This window comes from Panulirus ornatus, chromosome 48 (genome assembly GCF_036320965.1).
Source record: "Panulirus ornatus isolate Po-2019 chromosome 48, ASM3632096v1, whole genome shotgun sequence".
NCBI classification, from domain to species: Eukaryota; Metazoa; Arthropoda; class Malacostraca; order Decapoda; family Palinuridae; genus Panulirus; species Panulirus ornatus.
Window position 1 is genome coordinate 26,148,289 of NC_092271.1, and position 19,318 is coordinate 26,167,606.

General features: G+C 48.9%; 1 protein-coding gene across 4 annotated transcripts in view; it reads left to right on the plus strand.

Moving 5' to 3' along the window:
* Positions 1-19,318, plus strand: part of LOC139763884 (NPC intracellular cholesterol transporter 1-like) — a 141,493-nt gene that overhangs the window by 76,536 nt on the left and 45,639 nt on the right. Inside the window, exon 1 of one of the 4 annotated variants that reach the window (XM_071690287.1) lies at positions 12,738-12,782. The exons of the other annotated variants lie outside the window; for them this stretch is intronic. Coding sequence (XP_071546388.1) covers positions 12,753-12,782 — 30 coding nt within the window. The 5' untranslated portion in view covers positions 12,738-12,752. Of the gene's footprint in view, positions 1-12,737; positions 12,783-19,318 lie in introns of those variants that run through there. 4 annotated transcript variants of the gene reach the window in all.

Sequence of the window (19,318 nt, forward strand, 5' to 3'; positions counted from 1 at the left end):
ATACTCTTTCTTTGTCTGTTTCATTGCCTTCTACTTTCATTATTCATCATCAGGGTGTGAGGAGTTTTGTCCGTTCGTGGAGCCGATTAACGTGAAAACAAGAAATTACTGTATCCTCTTCTTCACACTTATTATGCGACCTCATTCTCCAGTACTGTTGTCCCATAGGGCACACACTTCAATCGATATTACCCGCTAACTATCCGATATTCAGCTTCCATTATTCCATAGTACAAGCTCTTCAACCGATTTATCACAGAGTTCATATCCATTTGGCCCTGAAGGGCACAGTGTTATATACATTTATTATACTAGAAATATATCGAGTTAGATGTGTTTAATGAATATTGTTGAGCGCATTTAATTTCGTACGTATAGCTTCCATACTCTGGAACATTCACAGACAACTGTTTTGATTACTGGGGGTTGTGGTGATGGTGCTCTGTGGCGAGATGGAGTAGGGGTAACGTATTTGTACTGTACGGAATGAGGGAGGGAGATCTACCCTCGAGAGCGCCCTCCCACCCTCCCTCCTATCTCTTGACCTTTTCTCCCGCCTGGCAGTGGGTGTCATCCGCCCCGCCCCCCCCCCCTCTCTGTTTCCGCCCTTCCATTTTCATCTCTTCCCCTCCTCCTACCCACCACCGCCGCCACCCACGTCAGCTCTGCCTGTGTTTGCGACCTGCGCCCGCATGGCCGACTTGAACTGCTGCCTCGTTGGTTTTGTGGCTGGTTAACCACCGCAGCGACAGCAGCAACAACTGTGAGTAAAGCTGCAACAGCTGCTGAGGGAGGAGGGTCGCGGTAAACAGCTCCCAAAGGAACAGCTGCGTGAACAGAACAGGAGATGCAACACCACAAGTGTCCGGAAATGCTTCAGCAGAAGAAGCACCGCCGCCACCATCGGCAGCAGCAGCTCCATCAGCAGCAGCAGCCTTAAGCCGGACCCGGCGCGTCATATGGTTGCCATGACGACCGTACCTGACGGCGCCGAAGGGTGGGGACGGGTGGCGGGGATGGTCAGAAATAGCTTGCTTTCTACCTGAGGTGGTATAGGTTAAGGGGGAGGAGCCCTCAGGTCAGAGGGCGAGGCCGTCGTAGCTATGGGTCGTGCTGTTGTATTCACGGGTCGTTTCGTCGCACTAAAGGGTCGCACTGTCGTGCTCAAAGGTCTATATATATACTGTCTTGCTCACTAGTCGTGCCTTTGTGTTCAGGGATCGTGCTCATGTATAAGGGTCGTACCTCTCGTGCTTAAGGATCTTGCATCTTGTGCTTAAGGGTCGTACTTAGCGTACTTAAGGGCCGTCCCCTCGTGCTTAAGAGGTAAAGCTTCTACATCATTGTACTGTGGCATCAGCCAAATTTACTCTTTTTTCCCCACCCGAAAGAAAATTCACCAGGTTTGTGACATCGTGTCGAGTTTGTTTCCAGTTCAGTTTAAGGTAGTCATCGTGGTCTGTGTTTTCCCTCAGCTCCCTTTTGTTGATGTAGATTTGGCTTTAGATTTTTTTTTTCTATGCCCTGTGCATGTGGGTTGCTGTGGTGGCTTTCTTCGAAACCTTTGCAGTCTGCTTGGCTTTAGTGTTTGTTTTTTTGTGGGTGGGAGGGTAGGTGTGTATAGGTGGCTGGAGTTGGGTGGCTAGGCGTAGCGATGGATGTGGGAGATAGGTCTAGAGTTTGGAGATAGGCCTACGGGTAGGGAAGCAGTCATGAGTGATGGGGGAGATCAGATACTGGCCAAGAGGTGAGGGAGACAGGGGGTTAGGGGAGCAAGCATAGGTGATTAGGGAGATCACACGTAGGTCTAGAGATGGGGAGACAAGGCTGAGGGATCAGGAAGCAAGCATGGAAGGTGGGGGAGACAGATGGGATGTATATAGATTCGTGTACACATGGGTTATTGGGGCCCTGTGGGTGAATGTTTATACTTCACTGGTAACTTTAAGTGCTGTGTGTATTCGCCACGTGGTCCGCCACTGGCTAAAGTGTCTATCTCTCAGGTGGCGAGAGACTGTCTCTCAGCCTAGCATAGCGGAGATAGGAGATAGATATTCTGCATTTAATTCGACTGTGTGTCATGTTGAGGGACACCGTTTCCCCTTTAAACATACACGAAGTTCGTATTGAGACGCATCACTATGATATTGAAATATTATTCTGGCACATGAAAGCATTTCCTGCAACAGTGGACGATAGGTCATGCTTATTGTGTGTGTGTGTGTGTGTGTGTGTGTGTGTGTGTGTGTGTGTGTGTGTGTGTGTGTGTGCATCCAGTGTGTTTGAGCTTGCGTGGGGGTATCCATTGTGAGTAATATTACCTATTATGGTGGTGCGTGTTTGAGTCTGAATATCTGAATAAACTGAGTGGGAGGACCCTCACCACTGATTTTGTGTGTGTGTGTGTGTGTGTATATATAATATATATATATATATATATATATATATATATATATATATATATACATATATATATATATATATATATATATATATATATATATATATATATATATATATATATATATATATATATACTTGATCGCCGTTTCCCGCGTTGCCTTTGTATCTGGAGGAGTTCTAGATGCACAGGCTTTGTCTGTAAACTATGATAGAGGTAAACATATAATTTCCTCAGTCTTGACGGCCACAGTGGTTAGGATGGTGCCGTTCTTGTACCAGCCCTGATGGGCTCAGTGTGGCTGTGGTGCCGGACTGCAACGCGGGGACGAGGGATCTCTGGTAGCAGAAGGTGACGGTGGCGGGTTGGCGCACTGTCTTATTTTGTTCGTGTTTGTGTGTGTGTGTGTGTATGTGTGTGTGTGTGTGTGTGTGTGTGTGTGTGTGTGTGTGTGTGTGTGTGTGTGTTATGACATTGTTTATTTTGTTTGTGTGTGATTTTTTTTTTTACCTTGCACATGTTGTCTGCACCCCAGCAACTGTTGTCTGCTCCCCTGTAACTGTTGTCTGAACCCCGGGAGCTGTTCTTTGAACTCCAGAGTTATCTGAACCTCTCCGAAAGCTGATCCCTGAACCGGAGGGACATGTGGGTGTGTGACTGTGTCTGCCTATTCGTGCGTTCGTGCGTGCGTGCGTGCGTGGGACCAGTCAGTTCTTCTCGGAAGTGTCGTGTTAACCATCTTGTTTTGTTAACTGGGACAGAGGCTCCCGCCGGCCGGCCAACTGCCCGAGACAACGAACTGATCCGCCCAGCTGCTCGACGTCTCTGTCGCCGCCAATCTTCGTTGACGCCTTAATTGGACCAGAAACTGGACTTTGATGTCTGCGACCACGCCAGGGACGATGGTCTGGCCTGGATTGGACTGGTCTGTGCTGGGCTCGGCAGGATTGAACTGGTCTGTGCAGGACTGGTTAGGATTGGAGTGGTCTATGCAGGGCAGGGCAGGGTTGAACTGGTCTGTGCAGGGCTGGGCAGGATTGGACTGGTCTATGCAGTGCTGGGTAGGATTGGAGTGGTGTATTCGGGGAAGGGAGTTTTACGCACGTGTGGGCCCCCATCTCTTGAACATGCTTTACTATCATACAACCTGTTAAGATTTATGTATGCTGTCTGCATCAGCCATGGCTACATGCGTCGTTCTTATGCATAAAGGAACTTGAAGGTATTGATGAGGTGTGTCTTTGTTTATATGTATATGTTTGTTTGCTCGTTCGTCACGAGTCTTCCAGGAGCTGGTGACTGGACACAGTGTGTGTTCCAGGCTGGTGAGTCAGAAGTGTTGACTTGTGTGGGAAATTGACTCAGTTTTGACCTAACTCCCAGGCTCGTCCTGTATATACATTGTCATTGCTGGGGGGCAAGGTGCCCCAGGGGGTCGTCCGTGGTGGGGACAAGTGTCGCTGGGAGAGGGGATACGTCTTTGCTGGGGGGGCAGGTGTCCCCCCTTGGGGTGATCCGTGCCAGGGCAGGTGCCTCTGGAGGAGAGTCATCCTATCGATCGAGCTCCCCCAGTGAACCTGCAGTTACCTGCCTGTGCGTGTGCCAGCCTTTGGGCGAGGTCAAGGACGCGGGGGGGGGGGGCAGGGTTGGTGGTGATGGTGGTGATGGGAGCTCTATGGTTGGAGATGGTGGGAGCTTTGTTGATTTGTGGTGGGGATTTGTGGTAGATGCTTCTAGGGGTTGGAAGAGGGTTGGGTAAGGCTTTGTTAGACTATGTTGATAGAGCCTTTGTTGGAAGTGTTGGTGACGCGTGTATGTGGTGTTGGGAGGGGCTTTGTTGATGGGGGGGTGTAGGGGGGCCGGGGTAGGTCGTTTGGTTGGAGGTGTTGGTGACGTGTGACTGTGGTGTTGGTTGGGGGCTGGGGCACCAGTCGCAAAGGTGTATGAATACATTCGTATATGTTCAGAATCTTCCCAGTTCATATCCTTGTTTTGGTTCTGGAGGGAAACGCGTTGACGTCTCGGATCTATAAAGCAGATAGTTATCTAAGGTACTTGACAGATACTGATAGATGAAATAGATGATGCTGAGAGAGAGAGAGAGAGAGAGAGAGAGAGAGAGAGAGAGAGAGAGAGAGAGAGAGAGAGAGAGAGAGAGAGACACACACACACACACACACACACACACACACACACACACACACACACACACACACACACACACGTGTTTGTGCAAAAGGAAATATTGTACAGATATGACCGCCGTTGTATTAATAATGTGTTTGGCACTCTTAAATTCTCGCCTGGCACTCGGTGTCAAGCCAGGGGTGCCAAGTTGGCCGAGTCGAGTGTATGATGATGATGATGACGCGTCGCCGATATACTGGAGGAGGTGAGGGTGGGAGGAGGAGGAGGAGGAGGAATGGGTATATATGGATTTGCCGGGATGTATTGGGAGGGAGCTACGTGGTGTGGTGCAGGTCGCAGGGAGTAGTAGGCGGAGGAGGGAGGAGGGGTGCTTTTTGCACGGAACGGAAGAGTGGAATGGAACGGTTAGTGTGTGTGTGTGTGTGTGTGAGAGAGAGAGAGAGAGAGAGAGAGAGAGAGAGAGAGAGAGAGAGAGAGAGAGAGAGAGAGAGTAAACGATGTGGTGGTGTTGCATCAGAGTACCAGATGGACACAGTGGGGTGCTCTCACGAGGCTCGTCGGTGCCTTCTTCTGACGCAAGTCAGGAAAACATGAAGATAGACTGAAGGGCGTGGTGGTGGTGTAGCGTGGTGGTGGTGTAGCGTGGTGGTGGTGTAGCGTGGTGGTGGTGTAGTGGTGTGGTGGTGGTGGTGTGGTAGTGGTGGTGGTGAAGGGTGCAGGCAGTGTGGTGGGGGCCATTACAGTGTTAACCGAGAGGGCAGCCTGTCATCATCGTCGGTATTTCGAACATCACCCGTGGCGTCAGAACCTCACGTAACCTCCTCCTCCCCCACCACACACACACACACACACACACACACACAGACACACAGACACACACACACACACACACACACACACACACACACACACACACACACACACACACACACACACACACACGCTGGTCCAGTAGAAGCAGCACCACCTACACCACACTACAACCACCTACACCACACGACCACCACCTACACCACATTGCCACCACCTACAACACACGACCACCACCTACACTACATTACCACCACCTACACCACACACACACTACACACACACACACACACACACACACACACACACACACACACACACAATGCCCTTCAACCAGCCATCCTCCAGAGATAAACAGTTTATATCAGCAGGTTGGAAGTGTGTGATAACCTTACGGGTGTTCATCACGCGACGAGACTCTGATGTAATCCTGAAGAACAACCCCCCTCCCCTGTCTTCCTTACACCCGAACATTAAATGCTTCATCTATATCGCTGTTTAGATTCCGTCCCTTTAAACTCGAGACATTTACCTCCTTTATTATGTAGTCAGAACACCTGCTTGGTCCGTCCCTGGCGCCGTCTTCAACTGACACACACACACACACACACACACACACACACACACACACACACACACACACACACACACACCTCATACTGCATTTTTTAGGGGCAGTATGACCTACTTTTTTAATGTCATAGGCTTTTTTTTTTTTTTTCATGCGTGGTGTAAATGGCAGGGGTGGCTCATCTGTCTTGTTGAGGCTTTAGTTAGCCCAGAGTTCTTTGATGAATTTATTTATAAAGGGGAACCCAACAGCGACTGGCTTGAGCCTCACTAGAAGGAAGGACGCGAGTGATTTTATTGATTAGGTGAGATGGTGCATAGCGTCGTGTGGTGGGGAGGTTCAACGTCGTGAGGTGGTGAGGTTCAGCGTCGTGTGGTGGGGAGGTTCAGCGTCGTGAGATGGTGAGGTTCATCGTCGTGAGGTGGTGAGATTCAGCGTCGTGAGGTGAGGTCCAGCGTCGTAAGTTGGTGAGGTTTAGTGTCGTGAGGCGGTGAGGTTCAGCGTCGTGTGGTGGGGAGGTTCAGCGTCGTGAGTTGGTTAGGTTCAGCTTCGTGAGGTGTGAGGTTCAGCGTCGTGAGGTGGATGCAGGAGCGCCTCAGTGTGGGAAGCGGGTGGTGAGGCAGTGGGTCACCCACCAGCCCAGGATGACGTGGAGACAACAGATACACGGAGCTGTAGGGATGTCAGGTTTGTTTATTTACGGACACTGTCGGAACCCAGTCCCCGGCAGGGATTTACACACCCGTGATGTTTAAGGTTGTAAGGGACCAGCATACCAGCTGAGGTCTCCATGGCTTCAGAGTAGCTGTAGACGGGGAAGTAAATAAGGAGTAAGGCTGCAGATATGTTTGTGAAGATGGCGAGTCTTCATCCCTTAATATGCTTTGTAACTCAGCATTTTTACCTTCACTTCACATTTTCACCTTCGATGGATAGCCTGACCTATAGATACAAGTTCGTTGGTGGCCTTCAGGTAGAAGAAGCCCCAGTTTTCTCCTGACGAAGCTCTAGGTGTGCTGCAGACGGCGGATCACCGCCGCCTGACTCTATTGCCCCAGACCGTATGGTACTTCGTACGCCGGACACTATGGCTCTTCTCCCTCACTGTATACATGCTGTTAGTCGACCATGTGTCCAGCAGAGCCATAGGAAGAACTTGTAAGAGTCAAGGGGTAATATGTCCATAAATGCTAATACACACGACTTGTCAACCTTGTTCATAAAAAATTGGATGGTTACTTTTATTGTATGTTGTGATCCATCGTGTTTGCAGCTCTAAGTGGTGTTCCTGGTTGTTAGTGGGTGTTGTAAGTGCTATTCCTGAAGCCTTACCCCCCCCCCCAATATTGTGATCTACACATCATATAGATTATGTGTGGTGTCGTATGCTCTATGTGTCTCTTATTTTCGAGGGTGTGTGACGAAGGCTTCTGTCCAGTTCGAGTCATTAAGTCAGGCGCCCTGTACCGTGAACCTCAGGTTAATATGACAAGTAACTGTCGGGATAACGGTGTGATGAGGAGGGGTGGTGGTTGGCTGGCACCCGACACCGCCACCCGCTCCCTCCCACCCAAAACTCTTCTCACGGAAGGTTTGAAGGTTGAAGTAGAACCAGAACTTTTGAGATAGGATTCTGTTCCTTCAAGGGTGGTGATGCGAGGCTTCGTCTGTTGGTCCTACGAGTTCTGTACCTTCGTGGCTGATGATGCCAGACTTGTGTGTTGATCTAGTGGGCTGTCAGTTCACGGGAGGCCGGCTGGACCTGAGTACCATGAGGGACGCCTCTTGTTCGCGCCACTTCTCCCGGCGAAGGAACTTTGTTGCTCCGCTGCCTCACCAGGAAGGCCGATACAGTACAGTAGTTGTCTCGTAGCGTGATGAGGATGGTGAAGGAGCAGAGATAAAAAATATGGAGAGAACGGTGAAGGAGGAGAGATAAGGAAGAAGGAGAGAAGCACGCACGGGCAAGGGGGAGCAGGAAGAGAAAAGAAACGGTTAAATCTTTATTTGGAATCTGTTTAGGGTTACATCACTTCCACTCCACTCCACCCTCCTCCCCGCAGTCCATGTTTATTGTCATGTGTTGCGTCACTGTAGCCCGCCCCCTCCCCATTCCCACACTAGGGTCCATGAGGTGGGCTGGCTGGCTGGGGGCCCCACCCCGCTCGACCCGTCTTGCGAGGAACGCAACCAACCCCCCGAAAAGGTAAACAATATTGATTCCCACCAAGGTCACTGGGGTGCCGGCGGCGGCCCAGCCAGCCACAGCCGGTCGGTCGGTCAGGCCCCGTATCACCACTGCCGTCGCCACCTAGATCTCTCGACCATTGATCACTTGATTATATTCGCCTCGGATCTATACCCCATGATGACACACCGAGCCTTGATTCCCTTCTCGTCGTGTTGTCTCTCTCTCTCTCTCTCTCTCTCTCTCTCTCTCTCTCTCTCTCTCTCTCTCTCTCTCTCTCTCTCTCTCTCTCGATTGTATCTTCCTCTTGATTGTAGACGTATCTTTTTTTTTCCCCTCGCTATCGGCCTCGCTGAAATATCGGCCTCGCCTGAGACAAATGCATTGAATCTTAGTTTGTCTCTCTTGTTTTGATGATTTGTTCACGGGCTGTCTGTGCTTGCCTGGCCTCTGCGTTCTGCTGTGATTCTCTGTTGTATTTTACTTTACGATATTCATATCTGTCGTGATTTGCATACCCAGGCTGCCGCTGCTGGGGGTTTGTGGGCGTTTGGCTCATTCTACGAGTTACCCCCGCTCGTATCTCGACGTTTTATGTGCCCTAATTACGTTGATTAATTGTCATGATGAATTAATCCCTTTTCTTCCTTAATTATCTTGTTTATTTTCCTTCCCTTGATGATGTGCTTTGTTCACAGGCTTGAGTCATTGTCATTATACCTTGCTTTCCTCTTCTCCCCACATTCTTTGTCTATTATTAGAATCTTTTCACGTTTGGAAAAAACATTGATTATCAAGCTTATTCTCATGTCTCATTTGTCTTCATATTTTTCTTCATTTCATCAAAATTTGATTTAAGTACCTCGATGTTTTTATTGTTTTGGGACAGATTTTGCTCAGCTTAAGCTGTCTTTTTGTGAATAATGATAATTATAGTGATAATGGTGATTACGATAATGATAATGATAAAATGACTAACTGATAACTAGAGGCGAGATAGGATATTGCCAGATGTGTGAACTCTAACCACAAGGTCCATGTGTCTGTAGCCTTGCTATGCGTTTGTCGCCTCTACTGGCGCCTGGGAATATTGTCCTTTATTTTAATAGATTCGCTCCCTTTGAATGAACGATGAAAGAAGCTGTACTAATTGTGCTCAGTACGTTGTACCAACGGTCAAATGATAGTATTTTTTTTTTTTAAGGATGATCTTAACCTGTATAGTTTACATATATATTTTTCAGAGAGAGAGAGAGAGAGAGAGAGAGAGAGAGAGAGAGAGAGAGAGAGAGAGAGAGAGAGCTTAACGGTACGAGCCTTGAGGACGACGAAACGACCCTTTAATACGACGGGTGTACGACCCTCTGGCATGATGATCTGTGGCATGTTGACCAAAACTCTTGATGGGTGATGTCGAAGGCGAGGCCCGTCTCTGCCAGGAATCGTGCCGTTGTGTTCAAGGGTCGCACCGTCGAGCCCTTCCCTGTGTGTGTGTGTGTGTGTGTGTGTGTGTGTAGGAAGGCCCTATGATAACACTGCAGACACTACTACCCCCTTCCCCCCACACCCCACAACCCCCTAGACTAGCCTGACACCCTCCCTCCTCAAGCCATCCCCTCCCTCCTCCTAACCCCCTCTATCTTCCCCTCCCTCTCTATCCTACCCTCTAAGCCAGGTGGGTCGCGGACCACGCCCCCCTCGTGGTCGATGGCCGTGACAACCCCCTCCCTCCCTCCTCCCTCCCCTTCCCCTTCCCTTCTGACAATCAATGAAGCACTACCTGCTTACCTGCAGGGGTGAGGTGGGTTAACGGTAGGGGGTGGCGCGGGGGACGGAGGAAGGCTTTGGGTAAAGGGTTAGGGTAGCGGATGGGGGAGTGGATGGGGCTCTTAATTCCTACCCTCCCCAATGGGGAGATCTTTGGCGTGTTACACAATCCTGGATGAGACACACACGCTTCTCACCGTCTGACACTACAGTGCCTGCTACATGCATTATACTGTCAACCACACGTCCTACAGTGCCAGCCACAGGTACTACAGTGCCTTCTGCAGGTACTACATTGCCAGCCACAGGTACTACAGTGCCAGCTGCAGGTACTACATTGCCAGCTACAGGTGCTACATTGCCAGCTACAGGTACTACAGTGCCAGCTGCAGGTACTACTGTGCTAGCTACAAGTGCTACAGTGCCAGCTTCAAGCATAACAGTGCCAGCCAGGAGGAGGAACAACAAGGAAGGACACAACAACAACAACAACACGGAACGCCACACCCATCTATATGCTGACCACACCTCATCCTCCCTATTCTCTCCATCCCCCCCCACACACACACACCCGAACAGTAAGTAACAGTAACGGAAAGGAATATATCGTCATCGAGGATCTCTCTCTCTCTCTCTCTCTCTCTCTCTCTCTCTCTCTCTCTCTCTCTCTCTCTCTCTCTCTGCCTTAAAACAGCCCACCATACCTCACTCCCGCATGGAGCGCAGCAGGCTCGAAGGTCCATGGAAACCCCATGAAAGGGAATCTGGGGTTGAGTTACTGTACTGTCTTGGAACGGCCCGTTTGATGGAGGTTTGTAGATGAGGTTGTCGAACGTCTGAGAGATACCGTGTCATCTGGTCACGCCCGGGATGTGCTTTCCAAAAACAACAGGATATCCGGCTCAAACAGCTTGGTGGATCACATACACGTAACGCAGGCCAGGGGTAGAGATACGGGTACGAGAGTAATTATATTTTTCGGGGTTGTCTTAAACAGATTATATATATTTTTTTAAGATATACGAGCATTAAGTGACCAAGAACTGTGAAGTGAATTGAAGGAAATGAGGCTAATAAATGGGCCGTAATTGGGCCACCGAAAAAATAATTAGGGAGGGTAATTTGGTGTGTCGTAAATTAGGACTTGGGCGAAGCAAAGGATTTTGCCTTCTACCCCAAAAGGCATTTTTGCTTTAGATTAATCGTAAGAGAAATGGTCGGCAATGTGGAGGTGTTCTAAAAGGTTTCATTATTACGTGTTCAACGAACATGTCCAGGTCGTGTTCTGTGTTCAGCACGCCATCCACTGGGCATGTGAACTCGTTGAACGCTCAGGGTGACCCCATTTAGCTACGACGCTAGGACCGTTTAGCACGAGGGTACGACTCTGTAGCCTGACAGTACGACCTTTGGGTATTACGGCTTGGCCTTTAACGTGGCCAGTCCTATGGGACATATGGTCGTGCTCAAGGGGTCGTGTCTTTGTTCTCAGATGTCGTACCGTCGTGCTCAGAGGGTGTCGAACCCTCGTCGTCAAGAGGTCGTTCTGTCATGCTCAAGGGGTCGAACCCATCGTTCTCACAGGGGTCGCACCATCGTGCTTAAGGTTAGGTAAACTCCAGCCGTCTTTGGCAGTCCGGCTGGACGACCACCGCTCCACTGCTGGCTATCGGGCGCCAGAGTTTTGTACCCGGCGCACGGCTATTACACGACTGGGAACACCACACCACACCACTCCCTCCCTCTCCCCTTCTCTCTCTCTCTCTCTCTCTCTCTCTCTCTCTCTCTCTCTCTCTCTCTCTCTCTCTCTCTCTCTCCTCACCTTCTCCCTTTCCCTCAAGGGGCAGCAGCAACAGCAGCAGTGCTCCTCTCTTCTTTCCCTCTCTGATCCTTTATTTTGTCCACTCCCTTCCACTCCTCGCTGTGTGTGGTTTATTAGCCCCGCATTAACGGAGAAAAGATGTACTAGTAAAGCAAGGAGAACAAGGGGAGCACTTCCCTGGCCGGCCCTTGCTGATAAGGGTCAGGAGCTGAGTGGGTATAAGGGCCTCTTGTGGCCCTGGGCCAGGCCACCCTCTGCTGGAGGAAACTCCAGCAGTTATTGCGCCAGCCCTGAGGATGATAACAGCTTTTACCAGTCCGTCTGCTGGACACGTGATGGTGTGAGGGACGGGTGTTGTTATACCCTGGTCGTCAACAGGATGGTTTTGGCCTGTCAAGACGCGCCTCGTCGTCTGTCATGAGGCTGATGCATTTGTCTTGTTGTTTTCTTCATGTGTTATAACAGTCTGTGCCTCGTCTGTCATAGGGGCTGCTTCGACTATCATGGAGTCTACTTCGTCTGTCATGTTATCTACCTCATCTGTCACGAGTCTACTTCATCTGTCATGTAATCTACTTCATCTGACACGCAATCTACTTCATGTGCCACGAGTCCACTTTATCTGTCATGAAATCTACTTCATCTGTCACGAGTCTACTTTATCTGTCACGTAATCTACATCTGTCACGAGTTCACTTCATGTCATGTAATCTCGTCCAAGGACTTCTTGTTTAAAGGGAGTCCATCCTACCACTGCTACTGAGTGTAGCGCAGCCTTGGAGCTGCGGGAGTCCCTGGAAAAGAGGTTTTGGGTTAATTATTGAGTAAATGTTCATGACTTATTCCTTGAAGGTAACGGTGTTTGCCCTGGTTCATCTGACGAGGACGCGTAAGATTGAATTATTTGATATCTTAGAAATATTATTAAGATTTATTCTGGAGAGAAAAAAGAGTTTTCCACCTTCCCTTCTGCCACTCCCTAGATTTAGATTTAGATGTGGTTGTGTTGCGTGATAGCTAACACTGTTCTTCTTGTGTTGCAGGTATGGCTCGAGGGCGTGACACCGGGGAACGCGTATGTAGTAGATGTGTTGGAATTCTCGTATGTTGGGCGTAGGTAGGTAGGTCTCTCTCTCTCTCTCTCTCTCTCTCTCTCTCTCTCTCTCTCTCTCTCTCTCTCTCTCCCTCCCTCCCTCCCTCCCTCCCTCCCTCCCTCTCTCTCTCTCTCTCTCTCTCTCTCTCTCTCTCTCTCTCTCTCTCTCTCTCTCTCTCTCTCTCTCCCCCCCCTCTCTCTCTCTCTCTCTCTCTCTCTCTCTCTCTCTCTCTCTCTCTCTCTCTCTCTCTCTCTCGAGCACGATGATGCCACTTTTTAAGCGGGATGGTTCGTGCTCAAAGGTGGGTTTATTTATTTTTTCGTAGATGTAAGAGCGTCACTGAAAGACTGGAAGGCAAATTTGCATGAATATTGAATATTTTTTTTTCTGTACTTAAAGGGACGAGATTGCAATAGCCTTTTGAACCTATGTTCCTGGTAGGAATATGTAGTTCTGTGAGTCTGTCGTCCTGGGGTTGGTATAGCTGCGTGCGCCTGTCATCCTGGTAATGATATATTATTATGCTGTCAGTACGTTTATATGGCTTTATAATCCTCGTATACGATGTTATGGGAGGATCAGCTGAGTAATGACGTCACTTAGGTAGGCTAGCCAATCATCGGCCGCCCAGTGCTGGCCAATCAGCAGCATTCCTGGCTGGCTAATCAGCGGGCTTCTCAGTCTGGCCAGTCATCGGGCGGCGTTCATGTGAAGAGCCCCAGACGATGCGCCGTGACGGGTCTCCTTCAGTTTCACACGTTTTTTCGAAGCTTCATCGTGATGAATTCTTGCGTTCTGATGCCATTAATGGCGTAATAACAGAGCGCGTGTGTCTACGAGCCGTTGAGTTAGTCAGGAGAAGGCGGGGAGTCACGACCCGTCGTCTTGAGAATGGCAGGAAAAAAAATGGCTTATGGCGTCATCGCATATGATAATACCGTGGGGCAGGGGTGTCCAGAAGTGTCGTGTGATTTCGGGTGATTTGTCCGCTCCTGTATTATGGTTTGGTCACCCTTGAGGCTGGACGGTTTTGGATGTGCGGTGCCGGCAGGTCTGGTCGACACACACACACACACGTATCGTCTGGCATCGCCCAGTCTGATTGGTCGAGCAGTGTGTGGCGCCTACGGCCATGGGGGCGTATATTAGCCTGTTGAGGACCGGCTGGGGACGCTGCTTATATATATATATATATATATATATATATATATATATATATATATATTCATTTATTATACTTTGTCGCTGTCTCCCGCGTTAGCGAGGTACCGCAAGGAAACAGACGAAAGAATGGCCCTACCCACCCACGTACACATGTATATACATACATGTCCACACACACACACACACACACACATATATATATATATATATATATATATATATATATATATATATATATATATATATATATATATATCCTTCGCTAGAGCTGTGCAAAGGGTACATGGTGGTGGTTCATGCCGTGAATAGAAAGTAGTATAAATACAGTTCTATGCTCAGCCTATTTTGCACGATATATATTTTGCGTATAATTTTTCTTTTCGATGAGGCACTTGTTATTTTGCCGTGCAGGTGGCACCGATGGCTCTAATACTATTTTGCCCACTTTTATTTCCCTTTTTATTTCTATTACTAGATTTATGATAACTACAAAAGTTTATTTTTTTTTCAAGTATGGAGATATAATGAAAATATGATTTCTGATGAGCGACCAAATTCAAAGGTTGATGTTGCTGTACCCGTCGCCATCTTGAAGTCTAGGAAAAGTGTTGTGTTGAAACAGATTAACCTTATCTAACCCCTCCCCCCCCTTTCCCACCACCATCCCCAGCCGTGGGGCACCGCCCCTCCCCGGACCCCCTCGACCATAGCTTGCGTCAACGCAGCCCAGACCTAACCTAACCTAACGTACATCGGCGGAATCATAACGTTACTTCCTACGTAATTCGTAACTTTATCTCACACCCCCCCCCCCCCCCCCCGACGTAATTCTAGACTTCCTTAACGTAACCCTTGTCCACCGCAACGTAACTCTGGCCTACCCCATCGTAACCCTAGCCTACACAAACGTAACCTTAGCCTACTCAAACGTAACCGTGGCTTGCTTCATCGTAAACCTAGCCTTCTCAAGCGTCACCCTGATCTTTCCCAGGGACGCTAGCCGCATGCAGGACCTTCATGTCCTTTTCCAAGGTCGAGCTTGAGACACTGTTGCCAGCAGAGTCATGTTCACACACTTTCTGTTGAATTTCTTGTAGCAAGTCAGTCGGGCCGCGGGCATGTGTGTGTGTGTGTGTGTGTGTGTCGATACCAGCAAGTGTCTTGAACCCCCTGGCCTCATGACCTGACCTCCTCCCCCTCACCTCTCCATCCCTTAACCCCCTCCCTTCCTTTTTTTTTTTTTTCTTAGTCTGTTGCCCAATGATTCCCGCCAGCGGTTTCTGGAGCTGCTGACGTGGTCGGCAGCAGAGGTTGTGGACGTTTTTGCTGCTGCTGGTGTCGTGATTTTCCTTGTATGTATTTGTGTGTGTGTGTGTGTGTGTGTGTGTGTGTGTGTGTGTGTGTGTGTGTGTGTTATGGCTAGCGTGCCCTGGGGGATGGCCAGGTCAGGTCCTGGGGGTCTTTGGTTGCTGGTAAGTTTTTCAGCACAGAGGGAACTGGTACGTGCGACGCTCGTAAGCACGAGGGAACGACCCCCTATTAAAGACGACGGTACGACCCGTGACCATGACGGTGCGACGCGTTGGGTGTGAAGGACTAGATCATTTGAATCTAATGGTCGTATCGTCGTGCTTTAGGGTCGTACCGTCGTGCTCGTGGTTTGCGCCGTCATGCTCAAGGGTCGTACCGTCTTGTTTAAGAGTCGTAACGTCGTATTGAAGGGTCATACCGTCGTACTCAAGGGTCGTACCGTCGTACTCAAGGTTCTTATCGTCGTATTCAAGGGCCGTACCGTCGTGCTCAAGGGTCGTACCGTCGTATTCAAGGTTCTTACCGTCGTGCTCAAAGGTCGTATCGTCGTGCTCAATAGGCTTAATTCTTTAGTGATATATATAATATATAAACATTTGTGGTCGTCTCATCCTATTCCGTGGACACTAAACCCATCATAATGGTGGCAGATCAGACGGGTATATTAGATTAGATAATAGGATATCTGATTGACAGACATATACGCTTTGCCACACTCGCCGGTATTCCTCTCACAGAAGGTGGAGCCGCAGACAGTTTAATACATCTCTTATTATCCTCACTCCTCGCCTCAGATACCCAGATCTGACCAGAATGCACCATCCTCGCCTCCGAAGCCAGATAGAGATAGGCTAGTGTTGTTGGTAAAGGGATTCGAACTCTTATGGGTTCCCTCGTGTACAGGGGTTGCGAGAGCATGATGAGAGTTGATGCTTTCGACTCGAACTTGCGTTGGGTGAAGAGGCTGCTCATTCAGCGCGGTTAGGTGGTCGCTTTAGGGTTCTTTTTAAGTACTACTGTCAATAGTCAGGGAGGAATAGATGGATGTGAAGGAAGAGACGCGTCACACCGAAGGGTATCCAGTGAGGGGTCGAATCCTGTTTGCGGCGGTCTGTCCACAGTCTTCCAAGCTGTTCATCCACGCGAAGGGGTTGGGCGATAAAGTGGGTAGCTGGTTTAAGCATATGTATAAATAGGTTTAATAATATTGCCATTATTAGGTGACTCAGGTTATGTAATCTCTGCTGACGTATAATGTGTTTAGGAATATAAACAAAGATTAGTTGTACCTTATACAGAGGTCTCATATATATATGTATGTACAGTAAGCTTATGTAATGGACCAGCTATGTGATGTAAATATGTGGCCTCTAGGAGTCTGTGTATGAACTCTGTATTCTCTTTTTTACGAAGAGGGTCACAGGATGCCCTCTCATGGTGGTAATGGAGATTGGACAAGTCAGCTGTTGATGGCGGTAGAAGGTAAAATGCTTACGGTGTTTGGGGGTGTTATTGTACTGGTCTTATTAAGGGTCACCTAGGTCAAAGGTCAGGCTATCAGTAATTCGAGGATCTTTACCGTCGTGCTTAAGGGCCCCGCACCATCTACTAAGTCGTCGCACCTCCATGGTGAAGTGGTCGTACCGTCGTGTTCAGTGGTAGTTCGACGCGTAAAATGGAGTGAAGGTCTGTATCATTTCATCCTGTGTAAAGAGGTAAAGTAGGTCAATGCTCAAGACCCGGAGGTCGACACGTCTCTCGCTCCTGGGGCCAGACGACCTACTGTACCCTCGGCTGGAGTGTAGGGGTGTGCGTGGCACGTACGATGTTGTACGCAGGTGGTACCTACAGAGTGCTAGGTACCTACATCTGACATGGTAGTTTCTTAAGGGGCTATTGTAAACATAGCCCAACAGAGCCCTTCTGTCGCGGTTCAGTAGTGAGCGAGTCAGTTGAGCGATGATATGCTGCCTCGGTGTTTTTAACCTGGGGAACTGAACGGCGAGGAATTCATTCCCCTCCCACAGTAGTGGAGTTCAGGTCGTCCTCGGCTGAGTGCCATATAGCTAGCACTCGGAGGCACTGTCGACAAGCGATACTGTCGTGTTATCCCACTAAGACTGTAGTGAAAATGATGACATATATGTAGAATTTATCCTAGATTGATCTCATATGTAGTCCTTGTAATTGCACTATTGGGGGCGAGGTTCCTCCACCCATTGCTAATGGTGTGATTGTAGAGTTAGGATTTCTCATTAAGGGCTCATTCTTCTGTTCCTCACGCTACCTCGCTCAGGGCGGGAAACAGAGACGAGTATGAAAGAAAGGAGAGATGGCTGGAGGACCCAGCCTTGCGGCACGCCAAGAAGGCTCCTCTGTCAGTCGTCCTTCGGAAGACGGAAGGTAATTTTCCGTCAGTCGGTTAAATAACTTTCGATTTGGCTGCTCTTTTGAAGCATTTTGACCTTTGAGTTAGAACCATCGTTATTATGAGTTGGTGAATTCGGCCTTTGATCTTTTGAGTTTCTTGAGAGTCACATCTCTGGCGTAGGTAGACTTGAGGTAGCTGAAATTGATGTAGAGGAGGAGGTGACTTTCGAGCCGCGAACCCACGTCCTCACGGAGGTGGCGTGAGCACCTGCCCATGATGGCCAAAGCTTCCGTCTCTCGTCTACATAATTACATGTAGTAGCTGACGTCAAGTTAGCGTTCTGAGACGACTCTTCCTATCCACCCTTAATGTCCGTCTTGCTTATTACAACTTGCTTTTCAGATCACATTCCTCTCTGAACAATGGTGCATTGAGAATGTCTCCTGTTTGTATAGAGTCTTTTGGTGAAGAATTTCATGCTCTGGATCCTTAACCTTAATAAAGGGATTATGATAATGATAAATGAGATAGCGTGTCCCGTGGTAATGTAATCCTAGGAGATTATGACAGAAAGAAGGCATGTTACGTGCCAGTATTAGGAGATTGTGATGAAGAGATGGCGTGTGACGTGGTAATGTTGTCTTTGGCTGCAATTTGTCAGGTTTGTGTGTTAGTAGTGTGGTGCGTGGGGATGAACATGTCCAGCCACATTCCATGCTGAAGACGAGGCCTCCAAGTTATAATGTTGGTTGAGGCGATACTCTGTAGTACTTGGAACTGGCTGTGACTCTTTTAAGTATGTGGTATTTTGTGTGACTGTACCTCGGTTTTGGATGTATACGTCGATGGATGGGGTGAGGGAAAAGGTGGATGATGTGGATGGGTCGAAGCTTGGATGGATGTGCGGTGCTAGTAAGGTAGAGAGAGAGAGAGAGAGAGAGAGAGAGAGAGAGAGAGAGAGAGAGAGAGAGAGAGAGAGAGAGAGGGATAGACAGATTGCTGGCTCCAAGCTGGATAGGAGGATGGTACGGGAGGATAAGATGGTAATATTGCAGGCATCTCACGTTACTAGTACGTATTAGGATTGGGATGTCTGTCCTCACGAGAATAGAATTTCGAACTCTCAAATTATTGTCGAAGGTTTGGATGGACGCATGATGAAGATTGGATGGGAAACCTGACGGACGGCAGAAAGCCGTGATACGAAAACCAGCCACCGACGATCATCTCACGTCAGATCTTTTATTTTAAGAAATATTAAACCCCCAAAAAACTCGACCTAATCGAATCCAAGACCCTGCACGACCCAGAAATAGAGATAGGGTATCTGTGATACGATCTTGGAGGCGGCCGAGATGTGGAGGGGGGAAAAAAAAGATGATTTTGCCGACGACGTAATTGACATGGTGTTCGTGTCGACCTTGACAACTGCGACCGTGGAAATGCTAACGCGTTGAAATACGCATGGAGGGAGCCACTGGCGAGTGACGACCCTGTGTATGTAATCATCTCGTTGGCAGATGCTCCGGGAATCCTACCGTCCGTGGCGGCGACCCTCTGGTTGAGGGCTCTTTAGCCCTGGTTACTCTGTTTGCGCCACTGCTGTTTCTCACAGTCGGGGTTAACGTATGTGTACCGTACGAAGGAGGGAGGGGAGGCAGAGGGGGAGGT